At 45.8% G+C, this 24,618-nt stretch overlaps 1 protein-coding gene across 2 annotated transcripts in view; it reads left to right on the forward strand.

The window, feature by feature from the left end:
• The window catches only part of SLC12A1 (solute carrier family 12 member 1), a 186,643-nt gene that overhangs the window by 40,368 nt on the left and 121,657 nt on the right, over nt 1–24,618 (forward strand). For both annotated transcript variants that reach the window (XM_069766023.1, XM_069766024.1), the window contains exon 10: nt 3,229–3,313. In XM_069766023.1, coding sequence (XP_069622124.1) covers nt 3,229–3,313 — 85 coding nt within the window. The remainder of the gene's footprint in view (nt 1–3,228; nt 3,314–24,618) is intronic.

Genomic DNA, 24,618 nt, shown 5'->3' on the forward strand with positions numbered 1-24,618 from the left:
GATAAGTAACAGTAGAATAGATAGAAGCTATATACACATAGGATAGATAGCTATATAGATGTCAGTGACACACACATATATATATGTACAGCATATACAGTATATTAGATAGATACATACATAGCTAGATAGAAGAAAAGCCAGCAATTCATCTGCCGTGCACTGTAAAATCACAGCAGGAGCTGACAGGATAGAATAGATGAATTACATACAATAAATACACATAGAATAGATAGATATATAGCTGTCAGTGGCATATACAATTAGTACAGTGTGTGCAGCTTACTGTACATGTATTTAATTATGTAAAGATTATTTTTCTGAAAAAAATTGTGTGGGGTCCCGCGTAATTTTCTTAACCAGCAGAGGGAAAGCCGATGAATGGGGGCAGATGTTTATAGCCTGGGAAGGGGGTAATACCTATGGAGCTTCCCGGGCTATTAATATCAGCTCATAGCTGTATACTTAGCCTTTAAAATAACCAGCAAAGGCTTTGCAGACAGCTGCGGGCTGATATTAATAGCTTAGGAAGGGGCCAAGGATACTGCCCCCCACCCCAGGCTAAAAACATCAGCTCTTAGCCTCCTCAGAAAAGGAACATCTATAATTTGTGCCTATTCTGGCAATTAGCCTTTCTCTTCCCACTTGCCCTGTAGTGGTGGCAAGTGGACTGATGGTTGAAGGGGTTTATGTGACCTTTGTATTGTCAGGTGACATCAAGCCCTGAGGTTAGTAATGGAGAGGCGTCAATCAGACACTCCCATTTCTAACCCCATTGTCATATTATATAAAAACACAGACACCCAGAATAACATCCTTTAATTGAACGAATGACACAGGCTCCTTTAATAAATCTTAATTAAACCATACTTACCACATCGCCCATTCCACCGACGCCATTGTCTTCTGCAAAAGAGTTAAAAAAAAACAACAATATTCCTCACCTTTCCGCAGAGAAGATGATAATCCATTTGTACCACGATGGGTCTTGCTCTGCTTCATCTAAATGGCAGGCTGCATGGTTGCATAATACGACCATGCAGCCTGTCATCCGGGAGATGTGCTAACCATCACCATGTGCTCAGTGTCTCCCTGTGAACTGCTATTCCCTGTCTGAGGGCACCACAAGTGTGAGAAAGCTTTCCTGCTCGCGGTCCTGTCAGAAAGGTCCTGGGAGTTCACAACCAATGAACTCTCTTCACCTATCTGACGTCAGTGCAAGCACGGTGGAAAACTGCATGCAGTTTGTGTTGTAAACTCTGTTGGCAAATCTGCTTAATGAATTGTAATATAGCCAAAATGACAATTGGCAGCAATATGAATGATTTTTAGTTCCACAAACCATCAGTACGTTCTTGTAATAAAATGAAATAAGATATCTATATACATAATTGTCTAAGGGGTACTTCCGTCTGTCTGTCTGTCCTTCTGTCATGGTTATTCGTTCGCTGATTGGTCTTGGCAGCTGCCTGTCATGGCTGCCGCGACCAATCAGTGACGGCCACAGTCCGATTAGTCCCTCCCCTACTCCCCTGCACTCACTGCCCGGCGCCCGCTCCGTAATCCCCTACACTCACACAGCGGTAACAGCCCGCGGTGTAACGGACTCCGTTACCGCTGCTATTAACCCTGTGTGTCCCCAACTATTTACTAATGATGCTGCCTATGCAGCATCAATAGTAAAAATATGCATGTTAAAAATAATAAAAAAACAAAAAACCTGCTATACTCACCCTCCGCCGCCTTTCTCGCTCCTCGCCACGCTCCCGGGACCGCTCCATTGCAAGCGGCAGCTTCCGGTCCCGTCCCAGGGCTGGTGTGCGACAAGGACCTGCCGTGACGTCACGGTCATGTGACCGCGACGTCATCATAGGTCCTGCTCACACCAGCCCTGGGTCTTGCAATGGAACTCGGCTTCAGGAAAATGTCCACCGCGATCTCCTTCTGCGCACGCGCGGTAACCCGTGGCCATTTTCCTGAAGCCCTGGGAAGCCGAGCACTACCATCTGCGCACGCGCGACCTCCGGAAGATGGCCGCTGCCAGCGATAATCCGTGGACAGTGCTACAACGCGCCTGCGGAAGGTGAGTATGTGTTTATTTTTTATTTTTTTAACCTGTGTCATACGTGGCTGGGCAATATACTACATAGCTGGCCAATATACTACATCGCTGGGCAATATACTACATGGGCTGTGCAATATGCTACGTGGCTCTGTGCTGTAGGCAATATACTACGTGGCTGGGCAATATACTACGTCACTGGACAATATACTATGTAACTGGGCAATATACTACGTGGCTGAGCAATCTACTACGTGGCTGGGCAATATACTATGTTACTGGGCAATATACTACGTGGCTGGGCAATATACTACGTGGCTGGGCAATATACTATGTGGCTGGGCAATATACTACGTGGCTGGGCAATATAGTACGTAACTGGGCAATATAGTACGTGGCTGGGCAATATACTACCTGACTGGGCAATATACTACGTGGCTGGGCAATATACTACGTCGCTGGGCAATATACTACGTAGCTGGGCAATATACTACGTGGCTGAGCAATATACTACGTGGCCATACATATTCTAGAATACCCGATGCGTTAGAATCGGGCAACCATCTAGTATGTAATAATTACACAAAGATTGTGATCTTTTCAGAACATCACTACATTGTAGTTGTATCCCCATACACAGGTATAATAAGAAGCTCCCAGCATATTAACTGTTACTCTCCTAAAACAATGGGGATTTTTGCCACAAAAAAATCTGAGGCAGAAAATATCTATAAGATTATTTAGATACAACTCTCTGGTAACACACTCTACCTCTAAATATGTAACCCTCCCAAACCCCCACAATAATGCCCCTCTTGTGCCCCACACAGTACTAGTGCCCCCTTTGGGTGCACACATTTTTGTTGCTACCACACAGTAACTTCCCATAAGTGTCCCTCAGAAAGTAATAATCTTTTGTATCACTCATTTCCAGTAAATGGCAAACAGATAACATTGCATTTCACCTTGTAACTGTTTGTTCTGTGCATTTCAACATAAAAAGGGGTTAATGTTAATTGCCATCTACATGAAATGATGTATTAAAAAAATAAAACATTTCTTGGAGTCCTTAACATGAAAATGGTCCTTGATGGGTCAATAAATGTTCCTGATATTTTCTTTAAAAAATGACATAATCACATAAATAAAATGATTTTTTTTGTCAGGATCCACAAGATGCTATTCCTAAGGGAACCATGTTGGCCATCTTCATCACAACTGTTGCCTATCTAGGAGTCGCTATTTGTGCCGGTGAGTAGCTGTACGGTATTGTGGTGTCCTATCTCGAGAAACGTTAGACATGTGCTGGATCAATACAGATGCTAACAATGACTAAGAGGAAAGATATATGTTGGAATAATAATTATTATTACAACCTAGTGTCCATTGCACCAGACAGACTCTACTTTCAATATTATGATTCCTGGCTTTATTCTATTGTAAGAGTTGGTTCCTTTTTTAGTCCGGTCTTACATTCGGATTCTTTTCTGATTCTGTGACCCTGGTGTTATGATGCGGTGGTTTAGGAGCAACATGGAACGAGCTCTGAAGGAAGTGGTAACTGTACTGACCGCAGTCCCTAAGCTCTACACAACACTAGAAGTAGCCGTGGAATGCTCCTAACTCTCCCAAGGCATCTCGTCACAACCTAAGAGCTAACTACCCCTAAAGATAGAAGCAGGAAAGCTATCTTGCCTCAGAGAAAATCCCCAAAGGATAGATTAGCCCCCCACAAATAATGACTGTGAGTGGAGAGGGAAAAGACATACACAGAATGAAACCAGGATGAGCACAGGAGGCCAGTCTAGCTTGATAGATACGACAGGATGGAATACTGTGCGGTCAGTATAAAACACTATAAAAATCCATTCAGTGTTTACAAAAAATCTCCACACCTGACTAAAGGTGTGGAGGGTAAATCTGCTTCCCAGAGCTTCCAGCAAGACAGAATTAATTCATACTGATAAGCTGGACAAACATAGAAAGCACTGAACGGATAAGGCTTCTTTCACACTAGCGTCGGAATCTCCACGTCGCAATGCGTCGGGGAGAGAGTCCGACGCTAGCGTTTGCTGCATTGCACAATGGGTGCAGCGGATGCATTTTTCCGGCGCATCCGCTGCCCCATTGTAAGGTGCGGGGAGGTGGGGGCGGAGTTCCGGCCGCGCATGCGCGGTCGGAAAAAGCGGTCCGTCAGGAGAAAAAAACGTTACATGTAGTGTTTTTTGCTCCCGACGGTCCGCCAAAGCACAACGCATCCGTCGCAAGACGGATGCGAAGTGTGGCAATCCGTCGCAAATGCGTCGTCAATACAAGTCTATGGGGAAAAAACGCATCCTGCAAGCACTTTTGCAGGATGCGTTTTTTCTGCAAAACGACGCATTGTAACGGATTAAAAAAAACGCTAGTGTGAAAGTACCCTAAGTCCACAATCTGTGAACAGAACAGAGCAAGCAAGAACTTAGCTTTGCTGAACTGGTCAGGAAAACAGGGAAATCCAAAGAGATGTGAATCCAACCAGAAACCATTTACAAGTGGCACTGGCTGAAGGAACAGCCAGGCCAAAATAGCCGAGCAGAAGAGAAGATAAGTGGAGGCAGCTGATGATAGCTAACTCCAAGGAGCAGCCATACCACTTGAAACCACAAGAGGGAGCCCAAGAGCAGAACTCACAAAAGTGCCACTTACAACCACCGGAGGGAGCCCAAGAGCGGAATTCACAACAGTACCCCCCCCTTGAGGAGGGGTCACCGAACCCTCACCAGAGCCCCCAGGCCGATCAGGATGAGCCAAATGAAAAGCATGAACCAAATCGGTGGCATGGACATCGGAGGCAACAACCCAAGAATTATCCTCCTGGCCATAACCCCTCCACTTGACAAGATACTGAAGCCTCCGCCTCGAAAAACGAGAATCCAAAATCTTCTCAACCTCATATTCCAACTCTCCCTCAACCAACACCGGGGCAGGAGGGTCAACCGAGGGAACAACGGGCACCACATATCTCCGCAACAAAGATCTATGGAAAACATTATGAATGGCAAAAGAGGCTGGAAGAGCCAAACGAAACGACACCGGATTAATAATTTCAGAAATTTTATAAGGACCAATAAACCGAGGCTTAAACTTAGGGGACGAAACCTTCATAGGAACATAACGAGAAGACAACCAAACCAAATCCCCCACACGAAGCCGGGGACCAATACACCGACGGCGGTTAGCAAAACGTTGAGCCCTTTCCTGAGACAACGTCAAATTGTCCACCACATGAGTCCAAATCTGCTGCAGCCTGTCCACCACAGAATCAACACCAGGACAATCAGAAGGCTCAACCTGCCCAGAAGAAAAGCGAGGATGAAAACCAAATTTACAAAAGAAAGGAAGAACCAAAGTAGCCGAACTAGCACGATTATTAAGGGCAAACTCGGCCAACGGCAAGAAAGACACCCAATCATCCTGATCAGCAGACACAAAGCATCTCAAATAGGTCTCCAAGGTCTGATTAGTTCGTTCAGTTTGGCCATTAGTCTGAGGATGAAACGCCGAAGAAAAAGACAAATCAATGCCCATCCTAGCACAAAAGGCCCGCCAAAATCTAGAGACAAACTGAGAACCTCTGTCAGACACAATATTCTCCGGAATGCCATGCAAACGAACCACATGCTGAAAAAACAATGGAACCAGATCTGAGGAAGAAGGCAACTTAGGCAAAGGTACCAGATGGACCATTTTAGAGAACCGGTCACAAACAACCCAGATAACAGACATCTTCTGGGAAACAGGAAGATCCGAAATAAAATCCATGGAAATATGCGTCCAGGGCCTCTCAGGGACCGGCAAAGGCAAAAGCAACCCACTAGCGCGGGAACAGCATGGCTTGGCTCGGGCGCAAGTCCCACAGGATTGCACAAAAGCACGGACATCGCGCGACAAGGACGGCCACCAAAAGGACCTAGCAACCAAATCTCTGGTACCAAAAATCCCAGGATGACCAGCCAACACTGAACAATGAACCTCAGAAATCACCTTACTTGTCCATCTATCAGGAACAAACAGCTTCCCCACAGGACAGCGGTCAGGCCTATCAGCCTGAAATTCCTGAAGCACCCGCCGCAAATCAGGAGAGATGGCGGAAAGAATCACCCCTTCCTTAAGAATGCCAACCGGCTCAAGGACTCCAGGAGAATCAGGCGAAAAACTCCTAGAGAGGGCATCAGCCTTAACATTCTTAGATCCCGGAAGATACAAGATCACAAAATCAAAACGGGAGAAAAACAGGGACCATCGAGCCTGTCTAGGATTAAGCCGCTTGGCCAACTCGAGGTAAATCAGATTCTTATGATCGGTCAGGACCACAACGCGGTGCTTAGCTCCCTCAAGCCAATGTCGCCACTCCTCAAACGCCCACTTCATAGCATCTTTAAGGGCTTCAGAAAGACCTTTTCTGAAAATAGCAGCCAGAGCCTCCTCATTCCATTTAGTGAGCACAGACCATTTTCTAAATTTCTGGCAATATAATTCTGCCGCTTCCAGACCTTGACACAAGGCCAACAGGGTTTTTTCTGCATGATCCACAGAATTAGGTTCGTCATACAATATTCCGAGCGCTTGAAAAAATGCGTCCACAATCAATAATGCCGGATCCCCTGTTTCAAGAGAAAAAGCCCAGTCTTGAGGGTCACCACGCAGCAAGGATATGATGATTTTTACTTGCTGAATGGGATCACCAGAAGAACGGGGTTTCAAAGCAAAAAACAATTTGCAGTTATTTTTAAAGTTCAAAAACTTGGATCTGTCCCCAAAAAACAAATCAGGAGTAGGAATTCTAGGCTCTAAAGCCAGAGTCTGGACAACATAATCTTGGATATTCTGTACTCTTGCAGCAAGTTGATCCACACGAGAAAACAAACCCTGAACATCCATGGCAGAGCATATATCCTGAACCACCCAGATATCAAGAGGAAAAAAGAGACAAACTAGAGCACAGAAAAAAAATGGTTCAGAACTTTCTTTTCCTTCTTTTGAGCTGCATTTAATTCATTTTTGGCCACTTGTACTGTTATGATGCGGTGTGTTATGACCTGGTGGTCAGGACAATAATGGACCTGGTGGTTAAGAGCACACGGAATGACCTGATAGTTACTGATAATAAGGACGAGCTCTGGGACATGGGAACTCTGCTGACCGCAATCCCTAAACCTATCAAACACACTAGAAATAGCCGTGGATTGCGCCTAACGCTCCCTATGCAACTCGGCACCGCCTAAGAAACTAGCTAGCCCTGAAGATAGAAAAATAAAGCCTACCTTGCCTCAGAGAAATTCCCCAAAGGAAAAGGCAGCCCCCCACATATAATGACTGTGAGTAAAGATGAAAATACAAACACAGAGATGAAATAGATTTAGCAAAGTGAGGCTCGACTTACTGAACAGACCGAGGATAGGAAAGGTTACTTTGCGGTCAGCACAAAAACCTACAAAAAGACCACGCAGAGGGCGCAAAAAGACCCTCCGCACCGACTCACGGTGCGGCGGCGCTCCCTCTGAGTCCCAGAGCTTCCAGCAAGCAAGACAACAAATTAAATAGCAAGCTGGACAGAAAAATAGCAAACCAAAGAAATACAAGCTGGAACTTAGCTTCTGATGGGAAGACAAGTCACAAGAACGATCCAGGAGTGAACAGACCAATACTGGAACATTGACAAGTGGCATGGAGCAAAGATCTAAGTGGAGTTAAATAGAGCAGCAGCTAACGAATTAACCTCGTCACCTGTGAAACTCAGAAACACCCACCAGAGGAAGTCCATGGACAGAACCAGCCGAAGTACCATTCATGACCACAGGAGGGAGCCTGACAACAGGATTCACAACAGTACCCCCCCTTGAGGAGGGGTCACCGAACCCTCACCAGAGCCCCCAGGCCGACCAGGATGAGCCAAATGAAAGGCACGAACCAGATCGGCAGCATGAACATCAGAGGCAAAAACCCAGGAATTATCTTCCTGACCATAACCCTTCCACTTGACCAGGTACTGGAGTTTCCGTCTCGAAACACGAGAATCCAAAATCTTCCCCACCACATACTCCAACTCCCCCTCAACTAACACCGGGGAAGGAAGATCAACGGATGGAACCACAGGCGCCACGTATCTCCGCAATAACGACCTATGGAACACATTATGGATGGCAAAAGAAGCAGGAAGGGCCAAATGAAATGACACAGGATTGATAACCTCAGAAATCTTATACGGACCAATGAAACGAGGCTTAAACTTAGGAGAGGAAACCTTCATAGGAACATAACGAGACGACAACCAAACCAAATCCCCAACACGAAGTCGGGGACCCACACAGCGCCGGCGGTTAGCGAAACGTTGAGCCTTCTCCTGGGACAATATCAAATTGTCCACCACATGAGTCCAAATCTGCTGCAACCTATCCACCACAGTATCTACACCAGGACAGTCTGAAGACTCAACCTGCCCTGAAGAGAAACGAGGATGGAAACCAGAATTGCAGAAAAACGGCGAAACCAAAGTAGCCGAGCTGGCCCGATTATTAAGGGCGAACTCAGCCAACGGCAAAAAGGACACCCAATCATCCTGATCAGCAGAAACAAAGCATCTCAGATATGTTTCCAAAGTTTGATTAGTTCGTTCGGTTTGGCCATTTGTCTGAGGATGGAAAGCCCAGGAAAAAGACAAATCAATGCCCATCCTAGCACAAAAGGATCGCCAAAACCTTGAAACAAACTGGGCACCTCTGTCAGAAACGATGTTCTCCGGGATACCATGTAAACGAACCACATGCTGGAAAAATAATGGCACCAAATCAGAGGAGGAAGGCAATTTAGACAAAGGTACCAAATGGACCATCTTAGAAAAGCGATCACAAACCACCCAAATGACCGACATCTTTTGAGAGACGGGGAGATCCGAAATAAAATCCATAGAAATATGCGTCCAGGGCTTCTTCGCGACCGGCAAGGGCAAAAGCAACCCACTGGCACGAGAACAGCAGGGCTTAGCCCGAGCACAAGTGCCACAGGGCTGCACAAAAGAACGCACATCCCGCGACAAAGACGGCCACCAGAAGGATCTAGCCACCAAATCTCTGGTACCAAAGATTCCAGGATGCCCAGCCAACACTGAACAATGAATCTCAGAGATAACTCTACTAGTCCATCTATCAGGGACAAACAGTTTCTCCGCTGGGCAACGGTCAGGTCTATCAGCCTGAAATTTTTGCAGCACCCGCCACAAATCAGGGGAGATGGCAGACAAAATTACCCCCTCTTTGAGAATACCCGCCGGCTCAGGAACACCCGGAGAGTCAGGCACAAAACTCCTTGACAGGGCATCAGCCTTCACATTCTTAGAGCCCGGAAGGTACGAAACCACAAAATCAAAACGGGAGAAAAATAATGACCATCGAGCCTGTCTCGGATTCAACCGTTTGGCAGACTCAAGATAAGTCAAATTCTTGTGATCTGTCAAGACCACCACGCGATGCTTGGCTCCTTCCAGCCAATGACGCCACTCCTCGAATGCCCACTTCATGGCCAAAAATTCACGATTACCAACATCATAGTTACGCTCAGCAGGCGAAAACTTTCTAGAAAAGAAAGCACATGGCTTCATCACCGAGCCCTCAGAACTTCTTTGCGACAAAACAGCCCCTGCTCAAATCTCAGAAGCATCAACCTCAACCTGAAACGGAAGCGAAACATCTGGCTGGCACAACACAGGGGCAGAAGAAAAACGACGCTTCAACTCCTGAAAAGCCTCTACAGCCGCAGAAGACCAATTGACCACATCAGCACCCTTCTTGGTCAAATCAGTCAACGGTTTAGCAACAGTAGAAAAATTAGCGATGAAGCGCCGATAAAAATTAGCAAAGCCCAGGAACTTTTGCAGGCTCTTCACAGATGTCGGCTGAGTCCAATTGTAAATGGCCTGGACTTTAACAGGGTCCATCTCGATAGTAGAAGGGGAAAAAATGAACCCCAAATATGAAACCTTCTGAACTCCAAAGAGACACTTTGACCCCTTCACAAACAAGGAATTCGCACGAAGGACCTGGAACACCATTCTGACCTGCTTCACATGAGACTCCCAATCATCCGAAAAGACCAAAATATCATCCAAATACACAATCAAGAATTTATCCAGGTACTCTCGGAAGATGTCATGCATAAAGGACTGAAATACTGATGGAGCATTGGAAAGCCCGAATGGCATAACCAGGTACTCAAAATGGCCCTCGGGTGTATTAAATGCTGTTTTCCATTCATCGCCTTGTTTAATACGCACAAGATTATACGCCCCTCGAAGATCTATCTTGGTGAACCAACTAGCCCCTTTAATACGAGCAAACAAATCAGACAACAACGGCAAAGGATACTGAAATTTGACTGTAATTTTATTAAGAAGGCGGTAATCAATACAAGGTCTCAAAGAACCATCCTTCTTGGCCACAAAAAAAAACCCTGCTCCTAACGGTGATGACGACGGGCGAATATGGCCTTTCTCCAAGGATTCCTTTATATAACTTCGCATAGCGGCGTGTTCTGGCACAGATAAATTGAACAATCGGCCCTTAGGAAACTTACTACCAGGAATCAAATTAATTGCACAATCGCAATCCCTATGAGGAGGTAGGGCACTGACTTTGGGCTCATCAAATACATCCCGATAATCCGACAAAAACTCTGGAACTTCAGAAGGAGTGGAAGACGAAATAGACAAAAATGGAACATCACCATGTACCCCCTGGCAACCCCAGCTGGACACAGACATAGATTTCCAGTCCAATACTGGATTATGAACCTGTAGCCATGGCAACCCCAAGACGACCACATCATGCAGATTATGCAACACCAGAAAGCAAATATCTTCCTGATGTGCAGGAGCCATGCACATGGTCAATTGGGTCCAATACTGAGGCTTATTCTTGGCCAAAGGCGTAGCATCAATTCCTCTCAATGGAATAGGATACTGCAAGGGCTCCAAGAAAAAACCACAGCGCCTAGCATACTCCAAGTCCATCAAATTCAGGGCAGCGCCTGAATCCACAAATGCCATAACAGAATAGGATGACAAAGAGCAAATCAGAGTAACAGACAATAGAAATTTAGACTCTACCGTACCAATGGTGGCAGACCTAGCGAACCGCTTAGTGCGCTTAGGACAATCGGAGATAACATGAGTGGAATCACCACAGTAAAAACATAGCCCATTCCGATGTCTGTGATCTTGCCGTTCAGCTCTAGTTAAAGTCCTATCACATTGCATAGGCTCAGGCCCATGCTCAGATAGTACCGCCAAATGGTGCACAGCTTTACGCTCACGCAAGTGTCGATCGATCTGAATGGCCAAGGACATAGACTCATTCAGACCAGCAGGCATGGGAAACCCCACTATGACATCCTTAAGGGCTTCAGAGAGACCCTTTCTGAAGATTGCTGCCAGGGCACATTCATTCCACTGAGTGAGCACAGACCACTTTCTAAACTTCTGACAATATATCTCCGCTTCATCCTGACCCTGACACAGAGCCAGCAAGATTTTCTCTGCCTGATCCACTGAATTAGGTTCGTCATAAAGCAATCCAAGCGCCAGGAAAAACGCATCAACATCATGCAATGCCGGATCTCCTGGCGCAAGGTAAAATGCCCAGTCTTGAGGGTCACCACGTAACAAAGAAATAATGATCTTTACTTGTTGAACAGGGTCACCTGAGGAGCAAGGTTTCAAGGCAAGAAACAATTTATAATTATTTTTGAAATTCAAGAACTTAGATCTATCACCAAAGAACAAATCAGGAATTGGAATCCTAGGCTCTGACATCGGATTCTGAACCACAAAATCTTAAATGTTTTGTATCCTTCTAGTGAGATTATCCATCCAAGAGGACAGACCTTGAATGTCCATGTTTACACCAGTGTCCTGAACCACCCAGAGGTAAAGGGGAAAATAGAGACAAAACACACTGCAAAAAAAAAAAATGGTCTCAGAACTTCTCTTATCCCTCTATTGAGATGCATTAGTACTTTGGGCCACCTATACTGTTATGACCTGGTGGTCAGGACAATAATGGACCTGGTGGTTAAGAGCACACGGAATGACCTGATAGTTACTGATAATAAGGACGAGCTCTGGGACGTGGGAACTCTGCTGACCGCAATCCCTAAACCTATCAAACACACTAGAAATAGCCGTGGATTGCGCCTAACGCTCCCTATGCAACTCGGCACAGCCTAAGAAACTAGCTAGCCCTGAAGATAGAAAAATAAAGCCTACCTTGCCGCAGAGAAATTCCCCAAAGGAAAAGGCAGCCCCCCACATATAATGACTGTGAGTAAAGATGAAAATACAAACACAGAGATGAAATAGATTTAGCAAAGTGAGGCCCGACTTACTGAACAGACCGAGGATAGGAAAGGTTACTTTGCGGTCAGCACAAAAACCTACAAAAAGACCACGCAGAGGGCGCAAAAAGACCCTCCGCACCGACTCACGGTGCGGAGGCGCTCCCTCTGCGTCCCAGAGCTTCCAGCAAGCAAGACAACAAATTAAATAGCAAGCTGGACAGAAAAATAGCAAACCAAAGAAATACAAGCTGGAACTTAGCTTCTGATGGGAAGACAGGTCACAAGAACGATCCAGGAGTGAACAGACCAATACTGGAACATTGACAGGTGGCATGGAGCAAAGATCTAAGTGGAGTTAAATAGAGCAGCAGCTAACGAATTAACCTCGTCACCTGTGAAACTCAGAAACACCCACCAGAGGAAGTCCATGGACAGAACCAGCCGAAGTACCATTCATGACCACAGGAGGGAGCCCGACAACAGGATTCACAACAGCGGTGGTTTAGGAGCAACATGGAACGAGCTCTGAAGGAAGTGGTAACTGTACTGACCGCAGTCCCTAAGCTCTACACAACACTAGAAGTAGCCGTGGAATGCTCCTAACTCTCCCTAGGCATCTTGTCACAGCCTAAGAGCTAACTACCCCTAAAGACAGAAGCAGGAAAACTATCTTGCCTCAGAGAAAATCCCCAAAGGATAGATTAGCCCCCCACAAATAATGACTGTGAGTGGAGAGGGAAAAGACATACACAGAATGAAACCAGGATGAGCACAGGAGGCCAGTCTAGCTTGATAGATAGGACAGGATGGAGTACTGTGCGGTCAGTATAAAACACTACAAAAATCCATGCAGTGTTTACAAAAAATCTCCACACCTGACTAAAGGTGTGGAGGGTAAATCTGCTTCCCAGAGCTTCCAGCAAGACAGAATTAATTCATACTGATAAGCTGGACAAACATAGAAAGCACTGAACAGATAAGTCCACAATCTGTGAACAGAACAGAGCAAGCGAGAACTTAGCTTTGCTGAACTGGTCAGGAAAACAGGGAAATCCAAAGAGATGTGAATCCAACCAGAAACCATTTACAAGTGGCACTGGCTGAAGTAACAGCCAGGCCAAAGTAGCTGAGCAGAAGAGAAGATAAGTGGAGGCAGCTGATGATAGCTAACTCCAAGGAGCAGCCATACCACTTGAAACCACAAGAGGGAGCCCAAGAGCAGAACTCACAAAAGTGCCACTTACAACCACCGGAGGGAGCCCAAGAGCGGAATTCACAACACCCTGGTGATCATGTGTGTTTTTTTATTTCATCTGAACCAGTCAGCCAGTAGGTCTTGTTGGGGTGGCAATGTCACTATGGTTCCTGCATTATTTCCTACAAATTCTGACATAATTCTATAATGTTATATAAAGCTTATAAACCAGGACACCAAGATTTCACTGACTGTCAGGTGTTATAAGTTTTGCGTTAGGGAACAAAAATCTTAAAAAGTTCCTTGGGTCTGAATGCTACAGTGGTTTTATGAATATTTATGATTCCAAAAGGTTTCTTCTAGTGTGTTTGTAGCCTAAAGATGAAAAGTGAATTGATGTCTATCCTCCCCTTTGGCTGTTTTCACAATGCCACTATGCTCTGTCCTCTCATAGTGCTACTAGCTACTACTAAGTAGCTACTACTAAGTCAGCACCCAATAGTGTTCTCTGCTAATCTATGGTCGGTCAGTATAACCGGAGATGTCAGGGTGCAACCACAGTACAGGATAACTGCACTATGGAGGCGTGCAAACAACCTATCTTAACCTCCGGAGGTATTTTTCGATTTTGCGGTTTTGTTTTGTTTTTTTCCCTTTTTGCTCCCCTTCTTCCCAGAGCCATAATTTTTATATTCAATATGGCCAAGTGAGGGCTTAATTTTTTGCGGTAAGAGTTGTGCTTTTGAACGACACCATTGGTTTTAACATTTTGTGTACTGGAAAATGGGGAAAAAAATTCCAAATGCAGTGAAATTGCAAAAAAAGTGCAACCCCACAGTTTTTTGATAACCATGTTCACTAAATGTTAAAACTGACCTGCCATTATGATTCTCCAGGTCTTTACGAGTTCATAGACATCAAACATGTCTAGTTTATTTTTTATCTAAGTGGTGAGAAAAAATTCCAGTTTGTTAAAAAAAAAAAAAATTGCGCCATTTTCTGATACCCCCTAGCGTCTTTTTTTTCGTGATCTCTGGTTTTTTAAGGGCTTATTTTTTTGCGCACCGAGCTGACGTTTTTTATGATACAATTTTGGTGCTGATATGTTCTTTTTGTCACCCGTTATTGCATTTTAAAGCAATGTCGTGGTGACCAAAAAGACGTACCGTATATACTCGAGTATAAGCCGAGATTTTCAGCCCCTCTCGGCTTATACTTGAGTCATACCCAGGGGTCGGCAGGGGAGGGGAAGCGGGGGCTGTCTAATTATACTCACCTACTCTTGGCGCGGTCCCTACAGGTCCCTGGCTTCCCTGGCGCCTGCAGCTTCATCCTGTACTGAGCGGTCACATGGTACCGCTCATAACAGTAATGAATATGTGGCTCCACCTCCCATAGAGGTCACTGTTACCGCTCATTACAGTAATGAATATACGGCTCCACCTCCCTTAGAGGTGGAGCCGCATATTCATTACTGTAATGAGCGGTAACGGTGACCGCTCAGTACAAGATGAAGCTGTGGCATCGGGGAAGCAGGGACTGCACAGCACCAGGAGCAGGTGAGTATACGGGGAGGGGGAGCGCTGCGCTGCGTGATATTCACCTGCTCCCCATTCCGGGCGCCGCTTTGTCTTCAGCAGTGTCGCTCAGGTCAGAGGGCACGGTGACATGGTTAGTGCGCGCCCTCTGCCTGAATGTCAGTACTGAAGACACTGAAGATGGAGTGGCGCCGGAACAAGGAGCAGGTGACTATTGAAAGTGCCGGGGGCCTGAGCGACAGAGAGGTGAGTATGTGATTTTTTTTTTTTTTATCGCAGCAACAGCAAATGGGGCAAATGTCTGTATGGAGCATCTATGGGGCCATAACGTTTGTGCAGCATTATATGGGGCAAATGTGTCTGTATGGAGCATCATATGGGGCCATAACGTTTGTGCAGCACTATATGGGGCCATAACGTTTGTGCAGCACTGTATGGGGCCATAACGTTTGTGCAGCATTGTATGGGGCCATAACGTTTGTGCAGCACTGTATGGGGCCATAACGTTTGTGCAGCACTATATGGGGCCATAACGTTTGTGCAGCACTGTATGGGGCCATAACGTTTGTGCAGCACTGTATGGGGCCATAACGTTTGTGCAGCACTGTATGGGGCCATAACGTTTGTGCAGCACTATATGGGGCCATAACGTTTGTGCAGCACTATATGGGGCAAGTGTTTGTATGGAGCATCTATGGGGCCATAACTTTTGTGAAGCACTATATGGGGCCATAACGTTTGTGCAGCATTATATGGGGCAAGTGTCTGTATGGAGCATCTTATAGGGCCATAATCAAGGTTTGTGCAGCACTATATGGGGCAAATATTTTTACGGAGCATCTTATGGGGCCATAATCATCATTTGTGCAGCATTATATTGGGCAAATGTGTCTATGGAGCATCTTATGGGGCCATTATTAACCTTTATGCAGGATTATATGGGGCATATTTTAATATGGAGCATCTTATGGGGCCCATCATAAACTTTATGGAGCATAATATGGGGCTCCTGATTCAATATGGATATTCAAAAACACTTAACCTATTGATGTCCCAATTAATTTTACTTTTATTGGTATCTATTTTTACTTTTGACATTTACCGGTAGCTGCTGCATTTCCCACCCTAGGCTTATACTCGAGTCATTAAGTTTTCCCAGTTTTTTGTGGCAAAATTAGGGGGGGTCGGCTTATACTCGGGTCGGCTTATATACGGGTAATTATGGCATTTTTACTTTTTCTAGTTACGCCGTTTAGCGACCAGGTTATTTTTTTTATATATATTGATAGATCAGGCGATTCTGAACATGGTGATTCCAAATATGTGTATATTTGATTTTTTTTTAATGGTTTTATTTTCAACGGGGCGAAAAGGGGGGTGATTTGAACTTTAATCGTTTTTTCTTTTTTCAATATTCTTAAAAACATATTTTTTTACTTTTGGCATGCTTCAGTAGTCTCCATGGAAGACTAGAACATGCCATAATCTGATCGGCTTTGCTACATAGAGGCGATGATCACATCGCCTGTATGTAGAATTACTCACTTGCTATGAGTGCCGACCACCGGGCGGCACTCATAGCAATCTGGCAGTGACAACCATACAGGTCTGCTGGAGACCTCTGGTTGTCATGCCAACCTATTAGCGACCCACGGTCATGTGGCACGGGCACTGATGGGTGGGATTTCCGTAGCGCTTGCCCGAAGTGCAAGTTAAATGCCGCTGTCAGAGTTTGACACTGGCATTTAACTAGTTAACATGTTATGACCTGGTGGTCAGGACAATAATGGACCTGGTGGTTAAGAGCACACGGAATGACCTGATAGTTACTGATAATAAAGGACGAGCTCTGGGACGTGGGAACTCTGCTGACCGCAATCCCTAATCCTATCACACACACTAGAAATAGCCGTGGATTGCTCCTAACGCTCCCTATGCAACTCGGCACAGCCTAAGGAACTAGCTAGCCCTGAAGATAGAAAAATAAAGCCTACCTTGCCTCAAAGAAATAGAGAAATTCCCCAAAGGAAAAGGCAGCCCCCCACATATAATGACTGTGAGTAAAGATGAAAAGACAAACACAGAGATGAAATAGATTTAGCAAAGTGAGGCCCGACTTACTGAACAGACTGAGGATAGGAAAGGTTACTTTGCGGTCAGCACAAAAACCTACAAAAAGACCACGCAGAGGGTGCAAAAAGACCCTCTGCACCGACTTACGGTGCGGAGGCGCTCCCTCTGCGTCCCAGAGCTTCCAGCAAGCAAGACAACAATAAAGATAGCAAGCTGGACAGAAAAATAGCAAACCAAAGAAAATACAAGCAGGAACTTAGCTTCTGCTGGGAAGACAGGTCACAAGAACGATCCAGGAGTGAACTAGACCAATACTGGAACACTGACAGGTGGCATGGAGCAAAGATCTAAGTGGAGTTAAATAGAGCAGCAAGCTAACGAATTAACCTCGTCACCGGTAGAAGGAAACTCAGAAACACCCACCAGAGGAAGTCCATGGACAGAACCAGCCGAAGTAACATTCATGACCACAGGAGGGAGCCCGACAACAGAATTCACAACAGTACCCCCCTTGAGGAGGGGTCACCGAACCCTCACCAGAGCCCCCAGGCCGACCAGGATGAGCCAAATGAAAGGCACGAACCAGATCGGCAGCATGAACCAGATCGGCAGCATGAACATCAGAGGCAAAAACCCAGGAATTATCTTCCTGACCATAACACTTCCACTTGACCAGGTACTGGAGTTTCCGTCTCGAAATACGAGAATCCAAAATCTTCTCCACCACATACTCCAACTTCCCCTCAACCAACACCGGGGCAGGAGGATCAACGGATGGAACCACAGGCGCCACGTATCTCCGCAATAACGACCTATGGAACACATTATGGATGGCAAAAGAAGCAGGAAGGGCCAAACGAAATGACACAGGATTGATAACCTCAGAAATCTTATACGGACCAATGAAACGAGGCTTAAACTTAGGAGAGGAAACCTTCATAGGAACATAACGAGACGACAACCAAACCAAATCCCCAACACGAAGTCGGGGACCCACACAGCGCCGGCGGTTAGCGAAACGTTGAGCCTTCTCCTGGGACAATGTCAAATTGTCCACCACATGAGTCTAAATCTGCTGCAACCTATCCACCACAGTATCTACACCAGGACAGTCCAAAGACTCAACCTGCCCTGAAGAGAAACGAGGATGGAAACCAGAATTGCAGAAAAACGGCGAAACCAAAGTAGCCGAGCTGACCCGATTATTAAGGGCGAACTCAGCCAACGGCAAAAAGGACACCCAATCTTCCTGATCAGCAGAAACAAAGCATCTCAGATATGTTTCCAAAGTTTGATTAGTTCGTTCGGTTTGGCCATTTGTCTGAGGATGGAAAGCCGAGGAAAAAGACAAATCAATGCCCATCCTAGCACAAAAGGATCGCCAAAACCTCTAAACAAACTGGGAACCTCTGTCAGAAACGATGTTCTCCGGGATACCATGTAAACGAACCACATGCTGGAAAAATAATGGCACCAAATCAGAGGAGGAAGGCAATTTAGACAAAGGTACCAAATGGACGATCTTAGAAAAGCGATCACAAACCACCCAAATGACCGACATCTTTTGAGAGACGGGGAGATCCAAAATAAAATCCATAGAAATATGCGTCCAGGGCCTCTTCGGGACCGGCAAGGGCAAAAGCAACCCACTGGCACGAGAACAGCAGGGCTTAGCCCGAGCACAAGTCCCACAGGACTGCACAAAAGAACGCACATCCCGTGACAAAGACAGCCACCAAAAGGATCTAGCCACCAAATCTCTGGTACCAAAGATTCCAGGATGCCCAGCCAACACTGAACAATGAATCTCAGAGATAACTCTACTAGTCCATCTATCAGGGACAAACAGTTTCTCCGCTGGGCAACGGTCAGGTCTATCAGCCTGAAATTTTTGCAGCACCCGCCGCAAATCAGGGGAGATGGCAGACAAAATTACCCCCTTTTTGAGAATACCTGCCGGCTCAGGAACACCCGGAGAGTCAGGCACAAAACTCCTTGACAGGGTATCAGCCTTCACATTCTTAGAGCCCGGAAGGTACGAAACCACAAAATCAAAACGGGAGAAAAATAACGACCATCGAGCCTGTCTCGGATTCAACTGTTTGGCAGACTCAAGATAAGTCAAATTCTTATGATCTGTCAAGACCACCACGCGATGCTTGGCTCCTTCCAGCCAATGACGCCACTCCTCGAATGCCCACTTCATGGCCAACAACTCTCGATTACCAACATCATAAATGCGCTCAGCAGGCGAAAACTTTCTAGAAAAGAAAGCACATGGCTTCATCACCGAGCCATCAGAACTTCTCTGCGACAAAACAGCCCCTGCTCCAATCTCAGAAGCATCAACCTCAACCTGAAACGGGAGCGAAACATCTGGCTGGCACAACACAGGGGCAGAAGAAAAACGACGCTTCAACTCCTGAAAAGCCTCTACAGCTGCAGAAGACCAATTGACCACATCAGCACCCTTCTTGGTCAAATCAGTCAACGGTTTAGCAACAGTAGAAAAATTAGCGATGAAGCGCCGATAAAAATTAGCAAAGCCCAGGAACTTTTGCAGGCTCTTCACAGATGTCGGCTGAGTCCAATCGTAAATGGCCTGGACTTTAACAGGGTCCATCTCGATAGTAGAAGGGGAAAAAATGAACCCCAAAAATGAAACCTTCTGAACTCCAAAGAGACACTTTGACCCCTTCACAAACAAGGAATTCGCACAAAGGACCTGGAACACCATTCTGACCTGCTTCACATGAGACTCCCAATCATCCGAAAAGACCAAAATATCATCCAAATACACAATCAGGAATTTATCCAGGTACTCTCGGAAGATGTCATGCATAAAGGACTGAAATACTGATGGAGCATTGGAAAGCCCGAATGGCATAACCAGGTACTCAAAATGGCCCTCGGGCGTATTAAATGGTGTTTTCCATTCATCGCCTTGTTTAATACGCACAAGATTATACGCCCCTCGAAGATCTATCTTGGTGAACCAACTAGCCCCATTAATACGAGCAAACAAATCAGACAGCAACGGCAAAGGATACTGAAATTTGACTGTAATTTTATTAAGAAGGCGGTAATCAATACAAGGTCTCAAAGAACCATCCTTCTTGGCCACAAAAAAGAACCCTGCTCCTAACGGTGATGACGACGGGCGAATATGGCCTTTCTCCAAGGATTCCTTTATATAACTCCGCATAGCGGCGTGTTCTGGCACAGATAAATTGAACAATCGGCCCTTAGGAAACTTACTACCAGAAATCAAATTAATTGCACAATCGCAATCCCTATGAGGAGGTAGGGCACTGGCTTTGGGCTCATCAAATACATCCCGATAATCCGACAAAAACTCTGGAACTTCAGAAGGAGTGGAAGACGAAATAGACAAAAATGGAACATCACCATGTACCCCCTGGCAACCCCAGCTGGACACAGACATAGATTTCCAGTCCAATACTGGATTATGAACCTGTAGCCATGGCAACCCCAAGACGACCACATCATGCAGATTATGCAACACCAGAAAGGGGATATCCTCCTGATGTGCAGGAGCCATGCACATGGTCAATTGGGTCCAGTACTGAGGCTTATTCTTGGCCAAAGGCGTAGCATCAATTCCTCTCAATGGAATAGGATACTGCAAGGGCTCCAAGAAAAAACCACAGCGCCTAGCATACTCCAAGTCCATCAAATTCAGGGCAGCGCCTGAATCCACAAATGCCATAACAGAATAGGATGACAAAGAGCAAATCAGAGTAACAGACAATAGAAATTTAGACTCTACCGTACCAATGGTGGCAGACCTAGCGAACCGCTTAGTGCGCTTAGGACAATCGGAGATAACATGAGTGGAATCACCACAGTAAAAACATAGCCCAATCCGACGTCTGTGTTCTTGCCGTTCAGCTCTGGTCAAAGTCCTATCACATTGCATAGGCTCAGGCCCATGCTCAGATAGTACCGCCAAATGGTGCACAGCTTTACGCTCACGCAAGCGTCGATCGATCTGAATGGCCAAAGACATAGACTCATTCAGACCAGCAGGCATGGGAAATCCCACCATGACATCCTTAAGGGCTTCAGAGAGACCCTTTCTGAAGATTGCTGCCAGGGCACATTCATTCCACTGAGTGAGCACAGACCACTTCCTAAACTTCTGACAATATATCTCCGCTTCATCCTGACCCTGACACAGAGCCAGCAAGATTTTCTCTGCCTGATCCACTGAATTAGGTTCGTCATAAAGCAATCCAAGCGCTAGGAAAAACGCATCAACATCACGCAATGCCGGATCTCCTGGCGCAAGGGAAAATGCCCAGTCTTGAGGGTCGCCACGTAACAAAGAAATAATGATCTTTACTTGTTGAACAGGGTCACCTGAGGAGCGAGGTTTCAAGGCAAGAAACAATTTACAATTATTTTTGAAATTCAAGAACTTAGATCTATCACCAAAAAACAAATCAGGAATTGGAATCCTAGGCTCTGACATCGGATTCTGAACCACAAAATCTTGAATGTTTTGTACCCTTGTAGTGAGATTATCCATCCAAGAGGACAGACCTTGAATGTCCATGTTTACACCTGTGTCCTGAACCACCCAGAGGTAAAGGGGAAAAGAGAGACAAAACACACTGCAAAGAAAAAAAAATGGTCTCAGAACTTCTCTTATCCCTCTATTGAGATGCATTAGTACTTTGGGCCACCTGTACTGTTATGACCTGGTGGTCAGGGCAATAATGGACCTGGTGGTTAAGAGCACACGGAATGACCTGATAGTTACTTATAATAAGGACGAGCTCTGGGACGTGGGAACTCTGCTGACCGCAATCCCTAATCCTATCACGCACACTAGAAATAGCCGTGGATTGCTCCTAACGCTCCCTATGCAACTCGGCACAGCCTAAGGAACTAGCTAGCCCTGAAGATAGAAAAATAAAGCCTACCTTGCCTCAGAGAAATTCCCCAAAGGAAAAGGCAGCCCCCCACATATAATGACTGTGAGTAAAGATGAAAATACAAACACAGAGATGAAATAGATTTAGCAAAGTGAGGCCCGACTTACTGAACAGACTGAGGATAGGAAAGGTTACTTTGCGGTCAGCACAAAAACCTACAAAAAGACCACGCAGAGGGCGCAAAAAGACCCTCCGCACCGACTCACGGTGCGGAGGCGCTCCCTCTGCGTCCCAGAGCTTCCAGCAAGCAAGACAACAATAAAAATAGCAAGCTGGACAGAAAAATAGCAAACCAAAGAAAATACAAGCAGGAACTTAGCTTTTGCTGGGAAGACAGGTCACAAGAACGATCCAGGAGTGAACTAGACCAATACTGGAACATTGACAGGTGGCATGGAGCAAAGATCTAAGTAGAGTTAAATAGAGCAGCAAGCTAACGAATTAACCTCGTCACCTGTAGAAGGAAACTCAGAAACACCCACCAGAGGAAGTCCATGGACAGAACCAGCCGAAGTACCATTCATGACCACAGGAGGGAGCCCGACAACAGAATTCACAACATTAACAGCTACGAGTGGATTGCGGCTGTTAGAGGCAAATGTCATCTGTTCAAAATAGCAACATGTGCTGGAAAAGATGTGGGTCAGCCCCGGAGCCCACATGAAAGGGAGGGTATACACAAGCCCAGCTGCATAATGGATGCTAGGGAGGAGAGCACCAGTCGTGACCCCCCTATATAAAACAACACCAACCCCAAAGGACATAAGAATTCAAGAGGAAATGGGGTACCAGGTGATAAATAGGTGAAAATCAATATACATTTTATTAGGTATCAAAAAGTGAGGGTAAACGCTGTGCAATACAATCACATAGACTTCAAGACCATACAGATAGATAGTGATCACCAGAAAGTAGTCAAGGAATCAAGTATCCATTAAATGCCCATACAGAGCCATAGTTAGATAAAATCCTCAAGAAGAGTCATCCCAGATAAATGCTGGGAATAAATTACCAAATCTAATGCACATGCATAGTCAAGAAGAGGCTTACCAAATGGATGTGAGGCAGTATACTGGTGACCCAGGCAGGATGAGGAACCCGACGCATGTTTCGCTGGCACAAACGCCGCTTTCTCAAGGGGATCACCTTGAATATTTTGTAATTTATTCCCAGCATTTATTATCTGGGATGGCTCTTCTTAAGGCTTTTATCTAACTATGGCTCTGTATTGGCATTTCATCTTGAATTCTTATGAAAGGGAGGGTGTCCGACATCGGCGTACTATTATTGTCACGCTGCAGCAATGCAATGCAGGTGTGTGCAGACTCCATGAAGGAGAGTGGGTGACAGAAAAAGAGGTCACACTTGCCACACCGCAGCCCAGAGCAAGCTGCACTGCGCCACCAGGTGGCGACAGAGAGTGGTCAAAACTAGCCAAGTCCGTAACAGTCGGTAAGCGTATAGTTTAAAGGGGAAAACAGAACTCGTGGTCAATATACAAGCCAAGGGTCCGAACCAGCCAGGAGTAAAGGTACCAGAGATGTGAGACAGAGATCTGAGTCAGAGTAAGCCAAAAGGTCAAAAGCCAGACAGACGTGTGGTAACAAAAACAGGAAACAGGAGACAAAGTCAGAGTTTTAGCCGAGTCACAAACGGAGGGGATACACACCAGAGTCAAACTAGGTCGGGTACAGTAGACAGGTCAGATACAGGTAAGGGAGGTCAGAGGCAAAAGGAACACAGGGGTTTCACAGGTAGCAGTCCCAGCAAGCCCAAAACTATCACTGATACAAGCTGCCAACAAGAGAACTAAGAAATAGCCATTCCCAAATCAAAGAGAGGCAGGAATAGTTAACCCCACCATGACCAGGCCGGAACAGGAGAAACATGGCAAACTCCAACCCGGATCATGACAATTATGCACTGCGTTTTACCTGCGGATTACCTGCAGATTTACCGTGGTTTTTGTGCGGTTTTCACCTGCGGATTCCAATTATGGAACAGGTGTAAAATGCTGTGGAATCCGCACAAAGAATTGACATGCTGCGGAAAATAAACCCCAGCGTTTCTGCACTGAATTTTCCGCAGCATGTGCACTACGGATTTGGTTTTCCATAGGTTTACATGGTACTGTACAACGCATGGAAAACTGCTGCGAATCCGCAACGTCAAATCCACAACGTGTGCACATACCCTAACACTTCTAATTGTACTCTTAACCCTTTCACGACATGCGCCGTACTATTACTGCGCATGCCGTGTCACCCCCTTTGATGTGAGCTCCGGCGGTGAGCCCACATCAAAGTCGCAACATGTCAGCTGTTTTGTACAGCTGACATGTGCGCGCAATAGCGGCGGGTGAAATCGCTATTCACCCGCCGCTATTAACCTGTTAAATGCCGCTTTCAAACGCAGACA

Source organism: Ranitomeya imitator, chromosome 4 (assembly GCF_032444005.1).
Source record: "Ranitomeya imitator isolate aRanImi1 chromosome 4, aRanImi1.pri, whole genome shotgun sequence".
Lineage (NCBI taxonomy): Eukaryota > Metazoa > Chordata > Amphibia > Anura > Dendrobatidae > Ranitomeya > Ranitomeya imitator.